Source organism: Acipenser ruthenus, chromosome 7 (assembly GCF_902713425.1).
Source record: "Acipenser ruthenus chromosome 7, fAciRut3.2 maternal haplotype, whole genome shotgun sequence".
In the NCBI taxonomy this organism is placed as follows: Eukaryota; Metazoa; Chordata; class Actinopteri; order Acipenseriformes; family Acipenseridae; genus Acipenser; species Acipenser ruthenus.
This window is the reverse complement of record NC_081195.1, coordinates 65,449,220-65,477,118: the sequence shown is the minus strand read 5'-3', so window position 1 is coordinate 65,477,118 and position 27,899 is coordinate 65,449,220. Positions and strand designations below refer to the sequence as shown.

The following is a 27,899-nucleotide window of genomic DNA, read 5'->3' as shown; positions in this document are numbered from 1 at the left end:
AAAAAAAAAAAACACTTATTGACAGGCTATTAAGCAATACTGGATCTGTATTATTAGAGTAGCAGCCACTGATAGGAACTACATTCACACATTTAGAGTGGAGTTTATGCCATCGCCTGTTTCCTCTCAAGCTCCACCTGTGTTGCATAATTCCTAAACTTACATACTTACTGGTTGTGAAATTGATTGGGATACAAACTTTAAACACACATCACACACTGTTCTTTTGAAATGGAATGTATTTTGAAAGGTATGAGAATAGATCTCACACCGTAACAGAGCCACATGTCAGTGCCAAAGTACAGTATATACGAAACAAAGAAATGACATCACAGTTATTACAGCTGTCAAGCATCCGAATACAGCACTTGCTTGGATTGCCAACTACAATTGTTACATCACAGTAGCAGTTTACAGTTTAGAGACCATCGTATCATATTCACCATGAACCTAACGGGAAAGACTATGAATCTATCTTAATAGGGACAACAGTTTCATTTCTTTTAAATCAACACGGACACTTCATTTCAAAAAGCGAGACGTTTTTTGGTAAGGGTTTCAACTTTGTTTCCTGTGGGAGCGGTTTTTGTTGAAATCGCATCCAAACTACGAGGATAACTTTTTAAAAGAAGTGGTACAGTGTAATCATATGCAGGTCTTTGGTTCATCTTATTGTTTGATATGACCCCGACAACAATGCATTTCCTACGCGTTACATTTTGGTTAATTCTGAACAATGTTACTTTAGTAACCAGCTCAGGTTATTAGTGAGTATAAACATTCATGTCCTTGAGAAAGAACTGTATAATTGCTTAGGAGAAATGGTACTGTGTATTTGTCGACTGTTTGTTTTACAGGAAACGCGTAACGTGCAGCATAGTATAGCTGATCTTAAACATTTAATAATACACTAACGGTTTAAACTTGTGCCATACTGCCATATACATTTTTAGTCTCATCCTTCAAATTTAGCCAGCCGGTAAGGATAGCTTTCAAGTGGATTCGGCGAGAGCAGAACAATATACTTCCATTAGCAGACTGCGTTCTTACATTCAATGTCATACATAGTATAGCAAGTAATAATTAACTAATAAATACAATACATTAAAATACAATGTCGCGATTCGTTCCATGCTGAGTGTGAATATTTCAAATCGTAGTTCTCATAAATTAGTTTATAGTCTATAAAACGGCACGCTTTGTGAAAACGGATGTCTTATTCCACAATGTTGATTCCATCTCAAATGAATTACCAGTTTTTCAGTTCGAATTTATGGTGACTTGTTCTCAGTCCATCGATCAACAGAAGACAAAAAAATCAAGCTGCATGAATCCTTCCACTGGCTGAATGTGCCCCGTTCGTAACCTGTGAACAAAATACATTTCAGGGTAATTAACTGTGGATGCATTTGACAGATCACCACAAATAATGGGGCTCCTAAATCAAAGTGCTTTTCGGAGACAGGTCGTGCAGTGGTAGCCTATTCTAATTGTGAATTTAAACAAGGTAATCATCTTTTAAAAAATGGCAGATACTTTTTTTTTTGTTTTTAAATATAAATCCCTACTTCTTGCACGCTAATGTAGGTAAATTAAGGACACTTGTTTCCTGGGTGGGAATTCTGAAACTAATTATAACAATACAAAAAATGTTCGAATTTTTTTTTTTTTTTTTAATTATTATTTTGTGCCACTGTACAATTAATACATGCTGCAATACTATAGCACTGCTAATTGTGAATTTGGGGTTTAATGTGCATGCAATTAAAATACTTCAAATAACGGGCCCGGTTTATGTTATATAGTGTAGGCTATATACCAATAAAATAAATTATAAACCCTAAACAAACAAAAAAGTTTACAATTCCAGCTGTTACCAATCGGAACATACCAACAAAACAAAAAAAAAATGATGCCATGTACATTGTAGTGAGTTCGATTATTATTATTCGTGCACATGCTTACCGCCGTTCTCGGGGCTCCAGCCCCAGCTTGCTGCCTGTGTGCATCACGCTAGAGAGTTCTTGATGATGTTGTGCCCGTGTGCTACTATCAGGTGCTGCTGTTTTTGTCTGGTCGATTTCACTGCCAGGATAGCCTGTCTGTTCTTATACTGTACCATTTGCAAAGTGATTTCGGCATTCCAGCCTTCTTCTTGGGGGCATCTAAAATCAATCTCTTTGCCCTCTGCCATCACCACTGTGAAATAAACGTATTTGCCCTTCCTCTCGACGCAATCCACCGTCTTCATGTTGGAAAAGAGCAGTTCTTTGATCTTGCCGGGCTCGCTGGCCGTGATTTGGTGACGGTTCTGGTGCTGCTGCTGGTCGTGCTGTTTCGGTGGGTGAAGGAGAAGCCCCTCTTCCGTTAGAAAGCAGCGCTTCTTCTTCCACAGCTGAAGCAAACCATCGCTCCTTTTCTCCATCAGACCTTCTTTCAGCACCTTGACGCTGCTTTCCAACATCACTGAGCAAGAACGGGGTAAATCTCCACACAAATATCCGGACTTAAAAGTATTAATATAAACGCTGTTGTTTCAACTGTGTCAACATCAGCGCTCTACATACAAGTCCTGTTGTTGTCTATTTATAGCTAGTGTAGTTCCAGCTTGCCTCCCTCCCTCCTTCCCGAGTTCCACTAGCCGTCTGCAGCAGTTGCAGAATTGTGACTGATTCTCTCATTCAGTCGGACTCGGTTTTTCCTCGAGCGTTTCCTGTGGTCCGCCTCCCGACTGACACCCAGCGGAGAGGCAGGACTGGTTGCAGCTGGAGTCCTCACAAACACGTGGCAAGTGTCAAATTCAAGCAGAGTCGGATATGAGAAGGTGGAGGAGAGCTTCATTTAAAGATTCACACCATTTTTATGCCCAATTAACTCGCTCTGTGCAGCTCAAAAGAGCCAAATCTGCCCACCAGAATACATTGTGATTCCAATTGGGAGTCTGTTTAAAAAAATAAAAATAAATAAAATAACCAGGGCTCGTTGAATCCGCTTTGAATACACAATAACATGGCTATGGTTTAAGTGGCATATTTGGTGAACGGTTTGTAGAGCTCCTGGAATTTGAATGTCGCTACACTGGCCATTAAAAACACAATCAATATGCCTACTGGAACAAAACGGATTAATACCCATTTCCTGCACAATTCCGTCATTAGAACGGGCATTTGGGGTCAGCTATCTAAACTGTATATCACGTGTGGATTTAATGGAGGCTAGTTGCATATAGGGCAGCAGTGTGGAGTAGTGGTTAGGGCTCTGGACTCTTGACCGGAGGGTCGTGGGTTCAATCCCTGGTGGGGGACACTGCTGCTGTACCTTTGAGCAAGGTACTTTACATAGGTTGCTCCAGTAAAAACCCAACTGTATAAATGGGTAATTGTATGTAAAAATAATGTGATAGCTTGTGACAAACGTAAGTTGCCCTGGATAAGGGCGTCTGCTAAGAAATAAATAATAAACAAATGTTTATGCGCTCAGGCACATTTGAAAGCGGTTCGTTAAGGTAACCGTGCTCAGTTCGTTTGAGTCATATGCCCCGAAACCTACAGCAATAACACGGGTCCACATATCTAAAGTTTTATTTTGTTTCTGTTTTTTTTGTCCACGTTAGCGTTCAGCACAAATATCCAACCTTTAATCAACATTTTCATTTCCCCCCCCCCCCCCCTGAATTACCTAGATAAAGTCGGGTCAGTCCAAGTCGCCACTTTGTGTTGCTGCTGTAAATAATAATAATAATAATATTTCTTAATGTAAACCATGGCAAAGAAACATTATTTATGAGGTAAATTGGACCTGCTACTGAAAGACTTAAGACAATGGAAGTCGTCACCCCTCCGTCTTTAAATATCCTTTTTAAAATAAATGAGACCCAACAAGACGTTACTGTGTTCTGTGACAAGGCTGTGACCCCCAAAAACTGTAATGGTTATAAATCAGGAACCATGTCACGTACAACTGTTCTGTTTGTGCATGCTTGTTGTAGCTGTCAACCGACTCTATATCGTGAATAAGGATATAGGGGTCACAAGCTGTGACCCCCCAAAAACTGCAATGGCTATAATCTGTCGTTCATGGTCAAACTGGACAATTCGCGGTTTTGACAGTATATAGCTCCTTACACACTGCATATAGAGTGATGTTTACTCTAAAACCTGTATACCAAGTATGCCATATCCAAAAATGACCTTGACCATGACTTTTGACCTGTCGCGTTTTACAACGCAGACGAAGTTTCTCCAGGAACTTCAATTCTAGTTTCAATTGTTTTCTATCCAGTATGGCATCTCCTCCTTGTGGCAAGTCAAGGAATCAGAAGGACGCTTAACAACCGCATTCCTCTCCACACACATTTCCACGAGCTTGTTCTACAAAACCGCTTTACGAGCGAGACTCGAAATAGCATTAACAATACAATTTGAAAGTTACATTATGGTAATGACAAATTAAACAATTCCCATGTGGGAAACATGTACAATGGCTCTATAATTTTAAAAGGGTGGGAACAATTTTACTGAATGGAGTGGTCTAATTTTCGACACCCTTTCAAAATCCAAAAGTATGTCCTTGCAAAGTTTTATTACACTGCAGACTTCCTGGAAGAAGGGGTCTAGGTTGTCAGATACGGACAGTGGAAATTATTAATTAAAAATATATTGAATGATACTCATGAAATAGACAAGACATGTATCATAAAAAAAAGAAAAAACAGAAAAAAAAAGAAAAAAAGTTTCATATAAAATAAATAAAAACACCACACACCAAACTCCTATGGTAGCAGTTGGTATGCTACACGGTTTCTGGGACAGCCTTGGCCGGGTACTTCATTTACTGCTGAAAAACACACAATCACAAAACAGTTCACATACATTTGAACACAATCACACTCACAGAACTAGCAAGAAACATACAGCTTTTAATTAACTGTCTTGAGTTATCTGAGCTCGAACATCAATTTTAATTTTTTTCTTCAAGAAATACACTAGTGCTGAATTAGCACAGTTCTAGATACTTTGTGATCATGTACGACTCAAAGTCTGACAGACACCTGCAAAGCTGTTAAGGTGAGCCCAATTTAGACTGATTGGTTTAGTTGCCAGAGGGCTTACTCGCTCAATGCAATTCCCCCCTCCCCCCATCTTGTAGGGATGTAGATTGAAATAGCAGACAAACACAAAACTTGTTTGTTTATTTTTATTCACACCCAGAGTAGTACACAATAACCTTAATGTGGCAACTAAAGCCTTTTTTTTTTTTTTTTTTTTTTTTGGTAGGTCAGTTTCACAAACAAAAACCACTGCGAACGAGCAGACAGTATGTACACATTTCAATTTCATATTCGTTTCCTTCTGTGGCTATGCAGTTCGGTCTCCACCACAGCCAGATATTGAATATGATATTTAATAGTCTAGTTATTACAAGTCACTGCAGCACTGCATGTCTATAACAAAGGTGGCACAGCTAGTGCAAGCACAGACATATTAAACCCATTCAGACGACTGGAATAAAAATCATAAATTGGTTGGTTCTTTAATGGAGGAATAGGGCTAAACAAATATCGGTCTCTGAATTTGAAATTTTTTCACAAAGTCTTTCCACAGCTGTTTTCAAAAAGCAATACAAGAAACTTCACAAGAACCCAAACTATTTAGCAGTGAATAAACAAATGTCATGCTTGCCTTTTTTTTGTTTGAAGATGGATTTACTGCAGTCTAACTTATTTTATTGTATGTATTGTTTTTACAGATAATTCTATTAAAATACTATGTAGAATGAGCAGAGGCTTGAAACTGGCCCTTCATGATTTTGTAACAAAAAGAAATGTAAACTTATTTCTAACAAGAAAATACAAAACAGTATAAGGCTGTAAGTAACTAGGTTTTGTTTAATAAGCTGTTACAGTGCAGTTAATCCTCAAGGCCACATACGCAGGCTTCACTGCTGCTTGCACTCGGGTGGTGGATTCGCGTCCTTCTGTTGAAACAAACACAAAACGTTACATAAAATCCCTTTAAGAAAAAACACACGTTGCAAATGCATTAAACCCAAATGTTAGTACAAGTTTGCCTCTCAACATGCTCAGTTGGACTTATTTTTAATTTTCAAAATGTCATTCTATATATAACAAAATTACAGCCCCCCCCGTCTTTAACATTGTAACTGAAAACAGAAGAAAAACCAAATCAACGGTTTACATCCAAGCTAGGTTACAACAGTTTATTTAATGTATTTTTTTTATTATTATTCTGAAGATTAGAATTAATGACTGCACATATGTACAGTCAGGCTCTCAATCCTTCCAGGAAATCTTAAAAAAAAAAACACACCACACAACTACACACACACGTCGCTAAGGAACAAATTATTTCTACAAAATAGTGCTTCCCCTTTCCTTCCAAATCACACAGCTTTAAGACACATTATGCAGTTGCAAGTACCAACCCCATTTAAGAGTTTAAACTAGCTTCAACATACAGAAGAAACAGTACTGTTGCAAAAGCAGGTTATTGAAAATAAAACCACAACATTAGTGTCCAAAGTGTACAGTGGAAAAGCACATACAAATGTATGGTGTGTTAAACCGACAATTAGCCTTACCTACTGGGATAGGGTTATTTCTACAGACATCATTAAACCTAGCAAGGAAAAATTTAGAAAGGAACTGACAAAGTGCAGAGTGATTGTAGATGAAACAATAAAAAGGCATATAGTAGTTGAATCAAAAGAACAGAACCGTTTTAGAACAAGCTTAGAATTGTTGGAGGGTCTAAATCTAGAGTCGTCTGTGCATTTAGTAGAATTAAGTAACATGTGGTTTATATTGAAACATGTGCATTCTATTTGAAGTTCAGTGAACAGGCTCACATGATTCTCTCCTGGTCAAAGGGTTACGGAGAACCCCCGCCCACCCTGAGGTTAATATTTTCTACATCAGCCAATCCTGTATTAGTCAAGCAAATCTGACCCTCCCCAAATGAGATGTAGTTCTCCAAAAAATATTGTTTAAATCATCATGCTAATGAAATGCATAAGACAGTATGTGTTCTGTATGTTGAATTCACTATAAAATGTTTCAACCAAAATTGTTAATTATGGGACTCAAGTTGCCCAAACACTTAAATTAAGCCAAATAAATTCCCACCTTCGGGTCGTAATTAGGATCGTTTTCCTCATCCGCTTCCTCTTCTCCTTCCTGTTTTAAACAAGATACATTTATATATACACTGTACACATACACTAAGAAATGCCTTCCAAGCAACACAGCAGTAGCTTCTATGCCATCCTGTTAGCTGGTCATCGAGCCTTAACACACATCCTCCATTCACATTTAAAATAGGGCAAGTCAACTGAGAAGACACTGGAAACTAACTAAGGTATTCAGGTCTGCCAGGCTCCAAGCACTGGGGACCAATAGTTACATCCGAAAATAGCTGCAGTCAAGATTGATGTCAAGTTGCAAGGGATTTTATGCTGGCACAGAAATCACCAAGAAAGGCAACACACTGTAAAACAAGACATCTGATAGACTATTAATGTATTTGTAAATAGTCATTTTAGTAGCAACAAGAATGTACTTACCTCATCATCTGCCTCCTCTCCCTCTTCATCATACTAGAACAAAAAAAAAAAAAAAAATTGTTTAAAAAAAAAAAAAAAAAAGTTTGGGTCCCACATCCCACCACATACACACACACCCCACCACTAACTCACATCATCATCGTCATCCTCTATGGCCTCGCCTGTGAAGTACAACACGGCCCGCGGGACAATGCGCTCTCGGAGGAAGTGACCGATTTCAAAGTCAGCTGCCAGGATTGCCTCGGAATCTTCATCCTGTAAATTCACCCAGAAATTAGTTTGCCGTTTCATACACAGATCTTGAGGTAAATATTCAGAATGACCTGCTAGTTTAGATTAAATTTACAGGAGAGCCCTGCTAGGCAAAGAGCAGCTACTGTACAGCAGCAAACTCTTACAAGCCTACGCAACATTTGAAAATCACCAAACTGAAGTTCTATAGAAGTGCCGAACACCACCATCACCCACTGTACTTGAGACTATGCTAGAGTGGGACAAAATGCAGCCCTAGAGCAAGACTAACACAAACGTGTGTGTGGCATAGCTGTATTTGTGGGACATGTGTATCGATTTAAATATCCAAAACCATTTAAAAAAGTGTAAGCTCACCAGTAACCCCCCTCCATCCTCCCCCTTACTGGAATACTGGAGTCATTTTACACTTACCAGCTCACCACTTTCTGGAACTGTAAAAAAACCAAAAATAAATTTAGTAAAACTGCCCCCAGGTTATAATGCAGTTTTCAATATTAACTTTTGCCAATATGGTCAAAGCAAATGTGTTCCTCAATTAAAAAAAATAAAATAAATAAATAAATAAATAAATAAATAAATTTGGGCACTAGTAAAAAGATGAAAGAAAAACTGAAGTCACTCAATAGGGTTGAAAAGCACATTAAAAATCAGACTAGACTATATACAAGACTCTCAGATATGGACACACTTGCTTTGGATTAAGAATACAGCGGTGTATCTAAAGCCGCCACACAGTGCAGCTAAAAAGTACTGAAGCTAAAAGAATAAATTCTCCTTCATGCAACTGATTCAAAATGTACCATCAAGGGCTGTGAAACCTAGGCTGTCCTAGCATGGTAATTTATTTGAAAACAGATGTAAATAAGGTATCGTGTGCTTACCTTCCGGAGGAGTGAAGAAATTGAAGAAGGAATCATTTGGCACCGTTTTGGTAACCGTCCTCACTGTGCCTCGTCCCTTGTGCTTCTGCTTCTTTTTAATGGTTTTCAATGTGATGTTCTTTCCCTTCTTCCAGTCAATTTGACAACTAAAAAAAAAAGAATTATAATGAAATAAAGATGCGTGACACAATGACGCTAATTCTTCATTACATTTCATGTGCTGCAGTAGTTAGGGGATATACTACTACACGTTCAGTTCTTACCCTGTGCAGCCCATGATTTCTGGTCCATCAAAGGCAAAGGGATCCGACTCATCTGGTTCTGACCTCATCTTGTATGTTTTTACCAGCAGTTCGTTTGAGAAGAAGTCATTGCATTCAAAATAAAACTCTAGCGTGAAATTCTGACAGGAAGGAAAGAAGATTCAATTTTCTACAGTGACATGTCAACTTTACTGTTCACCAAGCTGAAATGCACTAAAAAAGGTCAAATGCATTTTTTGTATTCTGCTCTAGATAACCCAAAAGTGTTATCATTACTTCTTTTGCTAGTAGTTATATAAAAGCTAAATAAATAGGTACAGCCTACCATACATAGTTGCATTTAGTACATATAGAGAAACAAATAAACTTACCATTGGTTGCCCAGGGTCTGAGAATTTAACTTTTATGTCTTTTAAGTGCTTTAGAATTGGTTCATCATGCTCCTGTAACAAAAGTGACATTTACAGAATTTATATAACCAGCTTCCTTTATTTCATAATATTTCTGACAACTCTTGGGTATTTATGGACTGATGCTAGAGATACAACCAGCACGAGCAATTTACATCCTTGTAATTTTACCACGAGGTGGCAGCACAAGCTCACCATCTCAAAACAGAAGGGGGTCTGTAAATTGACAGTTATTTCTCTTTAGCCTCTACAAACTTGTTTCTCAAAACAGTACTAAAGTAACTGCTGTTCTGACGTACAAGGAATTAAACTATTTTTCACCACAAAATAGAGATCTTAAAAAAAACAAAAAGCACCAAATCAAAACTAATGCTGCCCGACACATTAAGGCTGACAGGTTCAGTAACACCGTTTTAAAGCCGGTTTGCCCATGTTGCACCTGCTGCAGCCATTAAAGTCTCAACCCCCACCCTCCTCATGCATGCATGCATGGCACTGCAATACAACATGTCTAGGCACTCACCTGCAGCATGTCACTGAGCAAGTCAACATTCTTAAAGACTGTCAGCCAGAATTCCGGAACTCCTTTTGGATCTTCTTTTTCCTCATCTTTTTTCTCCTCATCGACCTTTGCCTTTTCCTTCATCTCCTCCTGTGTTAAAGAACAGGTTTAAAATACACACAAGGCCAAGAAATAAAACATAAGTCATCACTGAAGTTCAGAGATTTCATTATATCCACAGATCAACTACACAGTTTTATTTTAGTAAAAAAAAAGTCAGAAAGTACCAGGCATTATGTTGCATAATGTATATAAATTAGTGCTGGGACAAATATCCAAACAAATATTTTTTTTAACATGTATTCGTATACAAAAATCGAGATACAAATGACAAAAATACCTTGCACTTAAATTACCGCCTCACCAGAATTTGTGCGACAGTTTAAAAAAAAAAAAGAAAAAAAACACCTCAAATGAAAAAGAGCTCCATGTAATAGATATTTTATATATAAAATTAAAAAAACAAAAAAAACCACCACACAAAAGATTGACAGCAAAAAGTAAACAAACCAGATTATGTGCTGCTTTAGAGCAAGCCAGAATCTCATGGGACTGAAATGCCTCACTTAAACAGTACCCAACTTCCTGAAAATGTTGTGTAATGATTTTTATATAGACTGTATATATTATATATTTTGTTGGTGTCTTATGTGGAATGTAATAAACAAGAACCAAAACAGTGAGTCGCCCACCCCCCCCCTCCCCTCCTTCACTTTACACCACTTCCACGTTTGTTTTATTTGAAGTCTTTAAATTTAAATTTCAGGTTTTCATTTGTTTGTTCAGCTACAAAAAGGCACATGTAAACAAGTAAAATGTGTACTATGTATTTCGGGAATAAACAAAACATTTAACTTGAACTGTTATTTGGCATCCTTTGTTTTGCAGTTAATTCACTGTGGTAAAGCAAGTCCTACACAGCTTATTCTTTACTCCTGGGATATTTTTCTATTTTAACACATTACATATTGTAAGGTCTTGCTGTAAAATAAAAAGGCACACACACAGGGGCCACGGCCACGCCCCTGCTGCTATACTGTCTCTGCCTGCGTTCTGAGCAATATAATGGCTTTTATTACTTTTTGAAAAATGAACTAATAGCCAAACGAATATTTAAATTATGAGCAAATACTCAAAACATGAAAATCCTGTGTGTTCGTCCCAGCACTAATATAAAACTGACTATTTCAAAAGAACAAATGGATAGTGGTACATGCAATCTAATTCTACCACCATATTAAAAGACACCAATGTCCCTTATTCTAAACATAAGCAACATATTGAACAGGTTATGTACTATCTATATATTTTATTGAACAGATATAATAAAAAAAACATTTGACAAAACAAATGTTTTTCTATTGTATGCAATAGAACACTGGATTATAGGTGGAAAATAATTTTGTACAACTCAACATACAAATATTGCTGTATCACCAAGAAAGTGTACTACCCTTTTTTTTGACAACACAGGATTGCAAAATACATTCCTGTTGTGTTTGACAAATAAAGCAGCCTGTTACAGGACACATGGTTCACTAAGAAACAGGATTAAGTAGTGCAATTCTTGCAACAGTTAAAACAAACAAAATTGATGAAATTCTGCATGACAGTTAAGCAATGGTGTGCATGCTATGCCCAATCCTAAACCATGGAGACACCTTGTGGTGAAACAGTGTGAAAAAAGTCTCCTGTACCTGACTACTTACTGTCAGTTCTTCCTCCTCATCTGCTTTCCATTCACATTCTTCATCGGTTGGTTCATAAGCAGCATTGATGATTTCACTTCTCTGGGGGAAAAAAAGCAAGATCAGCCATTTGTTTTACTTTGATACCAACACGGTAATAATGTATTGAGTATTACAATAGCTAATCCTATAAAATGTAAATGCTACATGCATGCAATTGTTTTACGCAGTTTACTAATTCCATTATTATATCATTTTAGGTCAGGGAAGTACCCACAGTTCCAGTTTGTAACCGAATCAACCATGTCTGTCAGCCACTGAACTGTATTGCAAGGGTTTACACTCCACACAAGGGACATAAGTAAATAATCTATTGTGCAGAGTGGAGTTTATAGTTGGGTATAACCCCCACCCCACCCCAACCTTCCATTATGATACAATGCATCAGATACACAATGAATTGTTACACCTCTACTTGTCACCTTACCTTGTCAAAGAGGGGCTGGTAGAGTGCTGCATACTTTCTTTCCAACTCGTGCACTTCTTCATAGAACTTGGCTTCGATGTGGGCACATTTTACTTGGAGGTTCTTCAATGCATTAACACGTCTTTTCACCACCTTCGGCAAGCTGAAAAATGAAGTCAGAATCCATTAGACTTTATACATATAACGAGACACAAATAAAGCAAAATGATAAACTAAAACCAACCCTTGTGGCTTACTAGGTTACAGATAGTGAAGAGGGCATTCTGCTGGCCATTAAAGAAAAGAGGTTGAACAAAATGTAAAAAAGATAGTAAGAGCTACAATCAAAATCAGTTTTTAACTGAAACGTGAACACAGAGCAATGTGGATTTAATCTGCATATATCAAACATTTCAGGACATCAAGCTTGATATTTGTGAATAGTACAAACAAGTACAGCTTCATTGTACTCCAGATAAAGATTTATTTGGGGGGCAACACAAGCCCTTTTAAATATTCAATATTGTGGGGGTACATTTAAAATCAGAGGTTGGCACCTCGAGGTTGTAATGTTAAAAACTTTTACAAGCCTGATAAGTTTGCACCATGAACAGTAACAATGCATGCATCTGCATCCCTGAACATTTTCACACATGTTCCTACAGTCCAGTAGTTGTGTTACGAGCGCAGTTACATTGATCCTGGTGAAAACAGGTTGCAGGGTATAACCTGGTCCTTCTTACTGGCAAATCTTTAAACCATTTAGAAAAGCCATTAATAAACCACCAAATTACTTCTTTGCACACACTTTGTTTTGGCAGGGGGTGTGAAGACACACAAGTGACAGTTCACCCTTCAAACTCAATGTCCAAACACACAACTGCACTTAAAATCTGTACCACATTCAAGCGCTAAAACTACTTTGCATTCTATAGTATTACTGTCAAACTGTCGCCAACATGTTGTCAATGGCCTGCGAATTAGATTATGCATCTCAAATTGCTGACTGCCAGTCTTGCAATAGTTCCTGGTGAACTACACTACTTACACTGCTTTCATCTTAAACAGGGATGGAAATAAGACTTCCTTTGCATAGCAGTCCGATCTATACTGTTAACTAAAAGTAATTTGGACACTATATAGGTTCTATTTTTTGCAATATTATGCAATACCAGCTTCCTTTATTTTTTATACATACTTTATAACTAAAGTCCAAACTAAACATGCAAGTTCATATTGAGAAACCACACTTTACAACCTTGCTGTCAAATTGACAGAGAATACAGGTTGGGGGAGGAGGACTGCTTCACAAATATGCTAGATACTACACACAGTTTTAAGAGGACTACATTGGATACAAGCTGCGTGCCATCACATCAAGAGTTATGGATGTGACCCTGAACAGTGCTGCTTGAATGCTGTTCACTTGGACAGATTAATTACACCAGCCTAAATCAAGCAGAGAAAAAAAAAAAAAAAAAAAAACCACCAGCAACCACCAGGACAGCAACCGCTTAGTTCCACCACACAGTCAAAACAAAAAGTTAGCAGAGGCAATCACATGCCAAGAGAGGCTCATCCATCACTATACTACACCAACAAGAATACCAAACTGGCATTTTATAGGAGGAGACCAGAGGGAACACTTACACAATCCCAAGTTAGAAAAAGCACATTGTTCTCCAGGAACAGAAGCATGAACAGAGAGCCCTACCAATTCTGCTTTTCAGTGGCACAACTGCACTGTAAAGACTGCTTGCGTTTCTCCTGCCAGAGGGCATTACACATTCACTTAAAGTTCCAAGAACCACCACTGCCAGCAGATGGCATAACATTTAATTTTCTAAATTTTGAATGCAAGTGCCGACAACCATGAACACTGGTTATGCTGAATTACACAGGTACGAAGGTGCACAGAAGTGTGTACAATGGGTTACTTGCCCTCCATCTCAATACATTTTGCACATGCTTCTATGAATACATTCTGTTGTATTTCCACCCCACTGTAAAAGGGTAGCACGAACAGGAAATGTCAGAAAACCTGTTGGTGTTTTACCTTTCCATGTAGCCGGAAGGAGACCCAACAAGCCCATCCAGCCTTTCCTGCAGGGCTGCGAGAATCTGTGGGTTCTGCATCATCTGAACCGTCAGCTGACGGGCTGGAACCAGAACACAAACACTCAAGTTAGCGTGCTGCTGGGAAAGCGCATTATATGCATCAGAGTAATCCCAGTTAAGCACACAGAGACGGAGGCATGCACGTAGATTTATTTTACAAGCGAGGTGGAAGAGGAGAATACAAATTCTGCAGCCTTATAAGACATCATATTACAGAGATGAAAGAGAGAAGATAAAAAAAAAAAAAAAAAAAAGTGCCTGGAATCTGGGATCCACTGCCGTGTTGGAACCCAAATTGCATGAAGTTAAGATTGTATACAAAATAAGTAAATTTTAAGTACTGGCTTCACAAACCCAAAGATGCCAATACTTGAGTGAACAAAACCGCACCTGCCAAGCAAAATTTGATTTTTTTTTTTTTTTTTTTTGACAAGTCAGGATGGTAAAATAGGGTCAGTGAAACTTGATGCAAGTATCCAGTCAAATAAACATGCAAGGAATAGAAAAATGTTTAAAACTTAAAAGGGTCAGTGTAAAACAAAGATATTAACGTTCTTTTATTAAAAGATCTTAAAAATGATCTCTTGATTTTTCACACTCTTCTACGGGAAACAAATGTCTGGCAACTTCTGTTTTTCAAAAGATGCTTGTTTAAAATGTGGGGTGGATTTCATAATTCACTGGATCACCATGTTTGTCTCCATCAACATCAGGTGACAAAGAAAATGCAGACGACATGTTTTCTGCAGAGAATATGGCTTTCCAATGCCTTGTACCCTCTTGATCCATAATCAGGGGTTCACATAACTTGTACGCAGGTACGCATGCGGACCAATAAAAAAAAAATTGATTACTTGGCTGCTGTTGTATAAGACGCATGTGTACCGTCAGTATTCAACAGGAAAGCATTTACAATAAAGGCAGAGATGGTGCTCACCGCACCATAACTGTTTAATTCACAGTACTTGTTTGAGGACCAAAAAAATAGCAACTTGCCAAGACAGCTGTCTGCAAGCACCAATGCAACGGGGAACGTAATGTAAAAACAACCGCCTTAATGAAACTGCCTTATTTATTCACCAACCGTCAAATGTATTAATAGCTTAAAAAACAAACAAACAAACAAAAAAAAAAACAGATCTGCGTTGATTACATCAATAGTCCCAGGTGACTGAGTAAAAGCGGAACACCAAAAACGGCAGATATTTCTCATCTCTGGTATTAACTAAAATCCCCACAGTAGTCAAGACAGGAAACCAATATAAATTACTTGAACTAGACAACCTACACCCCTTTATCACGATTTTCTAGCACTGACAAATTCTGTGAGATTTAAAAGCTGGATAATGAATTACTACTTATTAAAAGCCACAATTAAATAACTTCCCCTGCACTTTACATGGAAAGGCCTTCAGGGACCACTGAACAGACGATTTTTAGAACACCAATACTGGCTCAGCACTTACTCTGGATCTCATCCCTCTGGAATGAAGCTTAATGTGAACATTGAATTAAGCAAACCTACTTTAAAAATCAGGAAGAAGCACTCAACACTGTCCAGATGTACCAATTCTTATTTGGAAAGACGTTTGTCTTCAGTCAATTTAATTGAAAGACTCTTGAATACACCAAGGTTTTTACATAAGCCCTTTTCTCAAGCAAACCAATCCTGTGTGCACGATCTTTACATTTAACCCCAAAGGGGACACAGTTTCTTTATAAAAAGCAGCATACAGGAAAGCACCACAAATGCGTAAATCACATGAAAATATTTTACAGCACTGCCTATACATGAAGTCAAGAATGTACACACATACTCAAAGTTTGGTTTATTAAACATTTTCTCTAGAAATGTCTTCCAAGGCAAGTCTTGTCCAAAAACATTCAACTTCTTACCTTTGCTGTTGACATCCTCGCCAGTTTCTTCTTCTTCCACTTCCTCAACATCCTCCATGTCTGCTTGGTCCATCTCAGCCTGATCTTTGCTGCAAGAAAAACACACAAACATATGTTATCCAACATATCACATCTCCAAAAGATTTTACAAAAAATAAAGGCTATGACCCAATTTACTCCAGGTTGGTCAAACATTTCACTGGCCCCCTGCCCCGTGCTGTTAGGAAGCATGTCTACACAGCTGAGTAACTGGACCCAGACTGGACACCCTACTTGAGATGCCGAGGCACGTCTCAGTCGCACTATCCTGTGTAAACAGTTATTTAAAAACTTTTGCAACCCGTTAAATAGAAGTTGGAAGTTGTGATGGTCAATCCAGCACTATTTTGCCTATCCTATCTTACAAAGAGAATATTTAAAACGGACTGCCAACACATTTCCTAGGAAATTCTGGTCACCAAGTAGATTCCTCTTGGCACTGGTGCCAACAATCTCCGAGAGTGTGGTCAGCGCCAGAAGCAGCTTCTGATAAACTCAAAAACATAGTCTGCACTCTAAACATTCACAACACCTAAACATATATTTGTATTGATTTTGCTGCTCATCACTATCATTAACACTTTTGTATTCAAACATTCCCCAAATGTGAAAGCAATTCATCCACAAAAAAAAAAAGCCATCAACTGAAAGCTTACATGTTAACCCATCACTTTTAAAATAAAAAAAGATAAAAGATCTTCAGCCAAGTTTCTGAATCCAAATACCTACAAGTTGGCAAGATGGGCGTATCCGACAGGGGACAGAACCCGGAACTACACCTATTTATTAGATTTTGATTACAGTACTACACAGATATGCAGGGGATGAATAACTATACAAAAATAAGTGCAAAGTCCCCCAAAACATTCCCCACTCAGCTTACTGCTGGAGACGATCAATATATCCTGATCACAAGTCTAAAACACACTGGCACGTCAGTGTATCCTGGTCACGGGGCGGTGGGGGGAGAACCTGATACAACCAGTTCAACGGCAGATGCAGGTAACGGGTCATATTCTCAGCTGTGGGAAAGTTGTTCAAGACACGCTTTAAAAAACTTTAAAAAAGCACCTACTTGTCAATGTCTGCCATCTTGTTTTGGTCTGCTGAATTCCTAGGGGGAAAAAACAAAACAAAAAAAACATTATACAGACGTCTAACAATCCACACTGGGGGGGGGGGGGGGGGGGGGTGCATTGCCAACCCTTCTTGGCAGAGCATTCTACATATGGTCTTCCCATTTACACACCAACAAGCTTCAATGGGGGCTTTAACAGGAGTCTGCTACAGCAATCACGTCACACCCCCGTATTGTAGATAAACGAGGATCCTAACATTCTGCTGCATGTGCTGCAGTGGTTTTCATCTTTATGATCCTGAGCTGCAGAGTTTCCTTCCAGCACCTAGTGCCTAAATGTTGTATCTTGCTGCATCTCAGGAGGACCCATTTGTTTTATTAAAAGTGACCATTCAAAAACAGCAGAATTGACGGACAGCCGCTTAAAAATGTTCTCATTTGAGTTTGAAGTGGAATCCGATGATTTTATTCAAAATATTTCAAAAGATTGTATTTTTCTAGGTCATTATACCGCCTTAATGTTACATGGTACCAGGGTTGTTGACCTGCATTACACTTCTTTCCTCCAATACCTCACTGTACAGTAGAAACTACACACCATTGTTTAAAAACAAGAGGGTACATATCAAATGTCAACCCCCCTCATCCTTCCGGGCTACCAAGGTGTGAAAAGAATTCAAGATCAGTTACATTCAGCTTGAAGTAAAATAAATAAATAAATAAATAAATAAAACAAAACAAACCAAGACCCATGTTCTCCCTTGCAACAGAAGACACTAACATTGCAAGAACAACAACTATTTTGAGAACAAATCAATCAGTTTGAATCCAAACCTATTTATATTATTCTCTGTTTGGTAATTCAACACAGCTCCTATTCTACATAAATGTGTTCAGGACTTGAAAAAAAAATAAATAAAAAAAATAATAATAAAAAACAGGTTTTAAACCTTAAACCTGGAAGCAAGCACGGGTATTTTAAAATGCAAAGTTGCATTTACTTTATAAGCAACGCTAATGTTTGCACGGTTGGAGATGTGCAGTATCCGTGGCTGACTAGCTCAAATTAAATTCACACACAAGCTTTTTTTTTTTTATATAATAATGAACAGGGATATGAATTAAAGCAGCCATTTTAGAGTTCAGTCAGAATCTGTTCTCATTATCTTAAGGTTTAAAACAAATCCTTTGCAAAGTAAATGTTCTACCTTGCATGCCTGTGTTGTCTTTCGTAAATCAAAAGGAATCTAACATTTAGACCTGAAAAAGGAAACAAAGCTAGTTAAAACTAGGAGAGACCCTGTATCCCACGAACAACCTATGGGAATCATTGGAAAAATGATCTCCAGAATTTCTTACAGGGCATGATCGCAACCTATGCAGTCCCTCCATAGAACTGACCAATGTGTCAATCAGGACAGGCTCCAGTGTGCAACAGACATTCTACAGTAGCCCAGGTAACACTAGACAAGACACACCTGTTTCCAATAATAAAAATGAGCCAGGACCAAGCATTGTGGACTTCAGTAACAGATCACTACAATTCTGGTAAGTCAATGCAAAAAGTTGCTTATCCCCAGGCATGCTAGTTATCCTCAGTAAGTGGTTCAAAGTTTTAACATCTTTACAGGAGATGCCACTGAACTGATGTTCATTTTAAATCAGTTCACCAATTGCAGATACATCTTTCAGTTAACTGTCCTACTGTAGCTCCAACATAGTGTCTTGGCGCGAAAGGGGATTGAGTATAAATGTATTCCATCTTTAAACAGTTAAACTCCTGCTTGTGTGACAGTATGTCACTTTACAAAAGATACACATTCAGGAGGCACCCGAGTGCCGCATCCAGTAAAGACACTCTGCGTGGAGTGCAGGACGCGCCCTATAGCCAGGAGGTCGCCAGTTCAGGTCCAGGCTATTCCACTGCCGGCCGTGATTTGGAGTTCCCAGGGGGTAGCGCACAATTTGCCGAGCACCGCCCGGGGTGGGGAGTGCCTAGGTCGGCAAGAGTGTCCTCGGCTCACCACGCACCAGCAACCCCTGTAGACTGGCCGGGCACCTGCAAGCGGCCCAGAGGTGCGTGGTCCTCCGACGCTGAAGCTCTCAGGTAGCTGCATGGCAGGCCTGCAGAGTGAAAAGAAGCGGACTGCTGACGACACACGTTTGAGGACACGTGTGTTCGTTTTCGTCTCGAGTCAGTGTGGGGGTTGCAGCGTTGAGCCAGTCTTAAAATTGGGCATTTCAAATTGGGCAGAAAATGGGGTTAAAAAAACAAACAAAAAAAAAAAAAAAAAACCTGCCGATTCAAAAAAAAAAAAAACACACATTCAAGCTACATAAACTTAGCAGCTTCCATTGATTCTACAGTATCAATCATGGGGGTGATTATTTTAAAACACCCTTTTTCATAGCGGACAGTTCAGCCATCAATGCTGTGAAAGGATCCCAGAAACAGTGCCAGGTTAGCTCTAACCGTTCTCTGAAGGCAAAATTAAGTTAATAATTGGAGTTTAAAAATACTCTAACGTTTAGAAGTTGACTTGAAATACCCAATCCAAACACAATTAACTCTGCTAAAATCAAAACGGCGAGACGCCAAAAACCTCTGTAGCAGTCATGATACACTTGCTGTTTCCGTCAGGCTGTGTGGTCCAGTGGTTAAAGAAAAGGGCTTCCCCGGTTCAAATTCTACCTCAGCCACTGACTCATTGTGTGACCCTGAGCAAGTCACTTAACCTCCTTGTGCTCCGTCTTTCGGGTGAGACGTAATTGTAAGTGACTCTGCAGCTGATGCATAGTTCACACAGCCGAGTCTCTGTAAGTCGCCTTGGATAAAGGCGTCTGCTAAATAAACAAATAATAATAAAATTAAAGCCATCAGCCACTGGGTTCATACATTCAGCATTACTGACTGCAGCTTCATGTTGCACCTGTCTGCGTGAGGTGGAAAACATGGTCTGTGTGAGCACTGCGCACTTTGGGAAGATAAGGCAAGTATTGAGATTAAACAATCCGATTAGGCTTTTAACTTGCATCATGGTTTCATTTTGATAAGTTGTACACCGGCAAAGCAGGACTGGTTTTCTAACAAACACAAATATTGTTTGTAAAAATAAAAACCGCTAGCTCACTGTAAAATTACTGTATAAAAGTGGAACTTGACGATTAAACATTAATAGATTTCTTTTTACATAAATTGAATGCAATTGCAAAAAGAAAATAAAAAACAACCATATGGCAAACGTTTACCTACTATAGCATGAACAACTTTGTTGCTTCTTTATTTTAAACTGCAGTATAGACAGGAGTACTATACTGCAGCCTATGCATTGCATGGGGAAAAATAAGCAGGTGCTCAGCACCCTCCTATATATTTGTTCCCATGGGCGTTGCTATTGTGTAACAAAAAAAAAAAAAAAAAAGGTAGTTGCATAATAGAAGAGAACTTTTATAAAAAAAAAAAAATTATGCAACTAACTTTTTTTTTTTTTAAATGGAAGGATAGGTGGCGTATTTTATTAAACTGTCTGCATACAAGCAGCGATGTGCAAAACCTAATAGTATACTCTATATACAGATACATTAAGGCTGTCACTTAAGCCTCCAAATAGCAATCGATTAATTGGGCATACAAAATCGAATCGTTCGAATAAATATCTGATTGTACCGCCCACATACATTTTCGCTCCATTCTTCTCCCCCCCCCGCCCTCCCCGCCCCTCCATGATTATTTTAATATCACTGCAGTTAAGTAAACGCTTGTGAATGCGAGGGGCAACTACGACATGGTGGCGTCAGGAGGGAAAAAACACAACATTTGCAACAAGCCTAAAGCAAGTTCACATACTACTTGGTTGTTACTAAAATATTTATTCAGCAACAGCATCTTGTTAATTCTGTACCACCTAACCGTCACTATCTGTGAAACACACAATGCGGAAATCCCTGCCTAAAACATCATCAGAATTTGATTTACTTACCACAACATGCATACCCGCTATAGGTCAAGCTGGTCGTTACTCCAAAATTGCATTCATCTTTTTTTTTTTTTTTTTAAATCTTTAACATTATTGAATATTGTTAAATATTTCATTATATAACAGTTCATTTTGAAACTCCAAACAAGTGCAAACTATATACAGTCAGTTTTCTTCAATGTGCACACCATTTACAGGCTGTTGTCTAGGAATACAAGCCTGTCGTCCTGCGCTAGATTCAAGGCGGCACGCTTTTTTGTTTACATTGAATACACAGAGGGGTGTACTTACAAAGCATTTCCAAAACTGATTCGCTGGTAGGATCTAACTAGCAAATCAGATGCTAGTTAACACGAGCAGGAAAAGAAAAGCACGCCCACTGCTTGTCTGGCAGAAATACTGTAACTAGCAAGGCAGGGTGTTTGGTACATTGATAAACTTAAATGTTATTAACTATGCGTGTTACAAAAATGTAATTATTGAATCAATTGTCCAGTATTTACATCTATGTATATATTTGATTTAATCATAGCAGCCCTAAGAGACAAACACACAAAAGCCTAGTTCAATTCTATTAATGGCAGATTCACCACAGAAGTAAGTAAAGAAATGCTTCCAGGTAACATTAGCAATTTTTCTCATTATATTAACACATTGCAGGGCTTGAATTTCAGCGCGGGATTCGTGCATTTTCCAAGTTGCTCCCACATATCTGCAACTTTCAGTGCGGGAAAATCCCAGTGATATTTTAAGACACCAAGCTACTGTATTTTCCACCCAATTTAGAATGCCTGAAACACTACAACAATCTATAAGGAAGTGGGTGTCAGTGATGAAAGCACTATGAGCCGCATTCTTAATAGTTCTGGTTAAAATATATAAAAAGTAGTGCTGGATATTTCAAGTACAGCGAGACTTTATTCTCTTGTACGTGATTCTCAGACGCTAGCTTTAAGGATTATAGAAACTCCGTACACTGCAGTAAGTAAACAGTTTTGGGGGAACAAAAAAAAAAAAAAAAAAAAAAAAAAAAAAAAGACACCATTAAGTAACTCTTAAAACTCAGCCCCATTAATTTTGGGGCGCCAGGGCACCGAAGGTTACGCACATATTACTCAGGCATCGTAAAAGCCACTTACCAGGATTTATTCAATGTGTGTATGTGGTACTCCTAGCCGGAACTACGATCGCCTGAAGTTAAGCCTCTCATCATGTGACAGAGTTCACAGCTTAGATTTCGTTGTGAGCCTGTTGCTCCGTCATTGGATAGTAACAATTGTAAGTCGCCCTGGATAAGGGCGTCTGCTAAGAAATAAATAATAATAATAATAATAATTGTAGCGGTTAGACTGAAAGGGGCGGTATCATTGGAAAGCTACATAAATGAAAACAGTGAAAAACAGGCGGAAATAGGGCCGAGTGTAAAGAGTTAAAGAAATAGAGCGCTGGTTAAAAAGAAAAGCACCTTTTCCTTCCGCTGCATGCAAAAACGTCATGTCAAACAATGGCAAAAGCAATGGACAGTGCTCTGTCTCACAGTGATGACCAGCTGTTAGGTCTCCTGAAAGCATCTTATTTTAAAGCAACACTAGTGTGAATGATGATGCAGTTAAATGTATATAGTTTTTTTATATGCAAAAGTGCCTTTTCTTTTGCCAGCCATTCTCCCCTACAATTTTGGAACCCCTCCCCCTGGCTGCAGCGTGGGGGGGGAAAATCCCCCCAGAACACAAAAATGAAATTCAAGCCCTGCATTTGGTGACGCTTTATGAAAGTAAATATTCTTGAATTAACAAATGTTTAAATAAGAAATATGTATTTTTATATGAAGACTACATCATTTATTAATATATAAATTACAAAAGAGATGTAAAACCAGAGATGTAAAAAAACTCTGTGCATATACTGCCTATTTTTTTTTTTTTCTAAACTCAGTGACAGACTGGCGGTTGTCATGCTGCTCAAGTATAAATTTGATATTACAAGAATTAAAAAGTATATTATTTTATTCGGCCGATAATCATGATAGTGATAATTTACAGACGATAAATTGTCTATCGTCCAACCCTACCAGACAGGTAAACATGAAAAAGGAGAGAACGCTCTAGAACAGGTCCATGGTAGGAATTGAGGGAGGCTGGTGGTTGTGTTTTTTTTTTGTACAACACATTTGACGCACTTAGAAACTTGCAATCCAGCTGTATTAAGAGTTATGAACTATGGTTGTATCTTCTAAATAATCTGGTGGTGGCAACAGATAACGACCACATGGACTAGAGCTGCACAAACAGATTCAGATTGAGCTCTCCACTGAAATTAGGTGCAGACAATCAGATGAGAGGATTGTTGTTTCTAACTCCAAGCAGCAGTTTCTTCAGTTGTTTCACTTTGAATGGTTAATCACCTCAATCAACGCCAATGACCCTCACCTGATTGTCAAAACCTGATTTATGTGAAGAGCTCAATCCGAACAATCGGTTTGGTTTGAGAAGCACTAATACGGACTCACGTTGGTAGGCGTGACCATAAAAGAAAAAAAGAATAATTTAACCTAATCATCCAACTGACAGAATCTCACTTACCAGTTCCACGAGAGGGGGTCTTAGTGGCTGAAGCCATCAACTAGCAAGAGCCAAGAGAAGTACATTTTTACCAAACATATCAACTGTGTGTTCATTGGGGTTCTATGATTTTAAAGAAAACAAAATAGCACAACTGGGTCAGGCACTATAGGGTTAAGCCCTGAAATAGTCTTGTATTCAACTGCTGGAAGTCCGGCATGCCAGGTTAAGCCCAGAAATGGCAGGGTAAGTTAATGAGCCAGAACAGAGAAAAAGCAGCCAACATCAACATTAAAATTGTTAATACCACACAAACACAGTTGGATGGCAACAATGCGGAGTACATGATGCAAGAAGCCACCTATTACTGCACAGTTTTCTAGATCAGTTAATAAAAACATATTTAAAAAAGTACCCACCCACCCTTCCATGAAAACTGAAGTACCCCTGAATTGATGCAGAAGAGCACTTAGAAAAAGGGCCCTCATTACTAGAATAGACCGAGACAAACAAATTAATGAATGGCGGTGAGCTGGAATACAAAATGGGGTCTCAGTTGAAAGGTTGCTGCAAATATAAAATTAAAATCTGTGTATTTTTCAAGAATACAGGCAACCAAATTGGGGGCTGGGGAGTGTGCAATTCTGGTAAAAATACAGGCAGCCGGACCCAGAATCCAGGAGTGTGCTGGTACAGTCTGCAGACTAATCTCTGGGCTGTGCTTGCCAGGTTTACATTATTATTAGCACTTTCATCCCAGTGCACTATTGCAGCAAGTGGCCCACAGATGGGTGTTACACATTCTCAGTGCAGTGGTGACATCATCTCCTCTATTACACAGTGCAACTTTTCTACAGAACATACAGAACTAAAAACTAGTCCAGGGATAATCACTTTTAGGCCAAGCCTAGATCTACTTAATCTACACAAAAATAAACAAGTCTCAATGCAGTCCATTTAGAGTAAGCTCTGTTTACAGGTGCTCAGTTTGGTGACATCGATTCACAAGGTTACACCGCAAGTCAATTGCCAGTATTAAATGTTAAAGGCCACAGTATGATGTTTCAAAACCTGTACAGTGCAGCCTTATGATCCAAACATCTGATTTGCACCATGTCATTGCCAGGTGAAGTTGAATGCATGACGCTACAGATTAACCCTCAGTCGTGAAAACACATTGATCTATAGAGAAAACAGCATAATTGACTTGACGTGAGAAATTCTTTCGTTCATGATTGTTATGCAAATAAGTATCAATGTAAAGTTAAGCGTGGCAGTCCAGGAAATATGCAGGGTTTATGGACATATTTAAGACTTATCACGTAACCGACATCTTTATGTTGGTTACCACATCGGTGTGTAATATTTAGTAGTTCTCTTTTCGCGGCGCCCAAAGCTAAATGTATTCTGTATCACTTTTTCCCAAATCTCCATTAAGTCACCACGTGCTGCAGAGATTCCCCCTGCCACTGCATTGGGCCCGGGAAAACAAATATATATGGGGAAAACTGAAGGGACGTGGTCCACAGCTCACTTCAAGACATCTCAACGCTGTTTACAATACGGTACATCTAACACGCATGAAATAAATAAATACACGATGCAACACAACCGGCTTAAAATATATATATATATATATATATATATATATATATATATATATATATATATATATATATATATATATATATATTAGTCACTCGTCTGGACACCAAAATGTGATCAAACGGTAAAGGATATAAACTACGCCAGTGTCTAGACACAGAAAGTATACTTCAATAATCCGTACTATTATCATATGAAATGCCAAGAATATGACAAATTGAAAAATAAATCTCCAACGGCGAGGTGCGCTCTGTGTCAATAACTTGTTTTATACTAGGCCAGCATTCTTAATTTGTTCCTGTTTTTCTCAAGACTGACACCCTTAGTATTTATACATTCTCGTTAGCTACCATGACAAGCAAGCACTGAGCAGCCATCTCCATTCTTCACAACGTGAGCAGACACCAAAAATGTGCATCAACTACCCCTTCCGTTACTTTACACAAATGTGTCAAGACATCATTTAACAAACGGTATAAATAACTTTATCAAATAAATACAGGCGATACCATTTCCAAGCAGGGGATGGTTTGTTATAAATTATTCGAAATCAGACATTCTGTATTGTGCATTCACGCGCATCATGATGGAGGTGGTTACATTACACAGTCTCAATGGCTGCTGCCTGTGACTGAACAGCGCTATTTTTTTTTCCTTACATTTTCGTACACGGTTTTCTCAAGTTCACCTGTCGCTTTTGAATCCCACGTCAAGCTAGAACAGAAAAAAAGACCCAGCCGTCTGTAAATATGCCGGCTAGCGGTGCGGTTCATGCATTGGAAGGCTGTTTTTTTGCTTACCTTGTCCTGATGGAGTATATCAGCAGCACTGCGCAGATACACAGAATCACAGAAAAGACTCCGCTGATGGCGGTAAAAAGGAAAGAGATCCCGCCGCTCGCGCTCATATACATCGAGCGTCAGCACGTAACCCAGTCACCAGGGCAACGCGCTGTCAAGGGGAGGGGCGGGGGTGCATAAGGGGGGGGAAAATTGTTTTTTTAATGTTTTGGGTTTTTTTGGCATTCGTATACAGATATCTGTGTGATGAACTTTTGTCAGAATTTATCGTTTATGTTTATTATCTCTGTATTTTTTTCTAGACACATTTTCTGTGCACCTTTATCAGAAATTTCTTAATGCATTTTTTCTCACTGAAAATTCTGTGGACAAAGCATGTGGGGGAAAAAAATGTATAGTAGTTACTCCCGTTCACAGTGTCCTTGGCATTATGTTAGTTGACCTTGGGAAAATCCGACTTAATGTGCCTTCTGGAAACGGCACAAGCAATCTCACTACTTTGGTATCTAAAAATATAAACTGTACATTCCATCAGTGGTGGAGGAACAGAAAGATGGGCCCAGGTGCAGGTTTTTTGTGGTCTCCCTTAAATTTACACTTTTGTACTCCACTTTTGTGTTTTGGAGGCATGTATTTACAATTTAAAATACACTATTGGAAATCACAAAATAAATATATAAATGTAATAATTTCAACTTTTGAGTTTGCTTGCTGGGGCCTTCTAAGTGCGTAGGCCCCTGTGCAACTGCACTAGCTGCACTGGCTATTCCTCCGCCACTGCATTCCATACAGGTCCCAGCTCCAAGGTTCCACTTGTGAAATGCAAATCCAGTAATACTGTTATTTGTGATAGTGGCTCTCGGGTGTTAAGAAGCTGAGTAAGGCAATAATAGATGGACAAAAATAGGCACTGGTAAAAAAAATAAATAAATACAAAATCTTTGTAGAAATTGCATGTGTCAATCCAAAAATGATGCTCCGTCATAAGGACATTATCATGTAACTATCTTTCCAAGTCTTTGTTTTCTATCCTTAAATGTATACAGAAACTGATGCAGATGAGTTTTTTTGTTTAGCTCCTTCAGCTTAATGACTAAAATCAATGGCGGCCCAAGCCAGCATATGTGGTAGTACCTTTAAACGGTTTGAACACCCCTTCTTATTAGCAATAGCAACATTATCACTGTCCACTCTTAGCGCTGAAAATACATTGGTTCTGTTTATTTTATTTGCAATATGGAGAGCATCACCTGATTAACGGAAAACAACAAGAACCAACAGATTTTCATCCGAATAAAAAGGGGAGCTGGTAATAATGTTGTTAATGTTATTAGGAGGAAGAGGATTCGGAAGCACTGGTTAGCACTCCTTTAAGTGGGGGTGCTTGCAGACCCCATTTTGGCAGTTTTCCCTTTTCTTGTAATTTGAACGGTAAACGCCGTAACAGAATCCCACTGGATATTATATTAGTATGCATTAGGTGTTGTAGACCCAGACAATACAGTAAATCTTGTGCACTCAATGGCAACAGGTAAACGTTCGCTTTACCTGGCAGGCTGAGTCATTTAAAATGCTATTTAACTACCAACTGGCTATCTAGAAGAAGCAATAAAAAAAAGGAATATCATATTTGCATTCATGAATTCTGATATATATATATATATATATATATATATATATATATATATATATATATATATATATATATATATATATATA

General features: G+C 38.5%; 2 protein-coding genes across 4 annotated transcripts; both read right to left on the bottom strand.

The window, feature by feature from the left end:
* Positions 1–701: 701 nt before the first annotated feature.
* LOC117415870 (pleckstrin homology-like domain family A member 1) lies at positions 702–2,754 on the bottom strand. Its single transcript, XM_034026763.3, has 2 exons — positions 1,966–2,754; positions 702–1,366 (listed from the first exon to the last, which is right to left on the bottom strand). Exon 1 carries the CDS (start codon positions 2,462–2,464, stop codon positions 2,009–2,011), a length of 456 nt encoding a protein of 151 aa, XP_033882654.1. The 5' UTR covers positions 2,465–2,754; the 3' UTR covers positions 702–1,366; positions 1,966–2,008.
* A 2,753-nt stretch (positions 2,755–5,507) lies between these two features.
* LOC117415869 (nucleosome assembly protein 1-like 1) lies at positions 5,508–26,328 on the bottom strand. 3 transcript variants are annotated; one of them, XM_059027621.1, is made up of 16 exons: positions 26,181–26,328; positions 17,235–17,273; positions 16,121–16,209; positions 14,163–14,265; positions 12,128–12,269; positions 11,650–11,742; positions 9,914–10,042; positions 9,352–9,423; positions 8,981–9,120; positions 8,718–8,863; positions 8,248–8,267; positions 7,714–7,836; positions 7,582–7,614; positions 7,145–7,195; positions 6,601–6,638; positions 5,508–5,976 (listed from the first exon to the last, which is right to left on the bottom strand). In XM_059027621.1, the coding sequence occupies exons 1-15, from the start codon at positions 26,291–26,293 to the stop codon at positions 6,633–6,635; spliced, it is 1,299 nt and encodes a 432-aa protein (XP_058883604.1). In that variant the 5' UTR covers positions 26,294–26,328; the 3' UTR covers positions 5,508–5,976; positions 6,601–6,632. The 3 variants fall into 3 exon arrangements, with proteins under 3 accessions (XP_058883604.1, XP_033882651.3, XP_034778114.2); XM_034026760.3 differs by lacking the exon at positions 6,601–6,638; XM_034922223.2 differs by lacking the exon at positions 6,601–6,638 and having other exon boundaries at positions 11,662–11,742.
* Between the last annotated feature and the right edge of the window lie 1,571 nt (positions 26,329–27,899).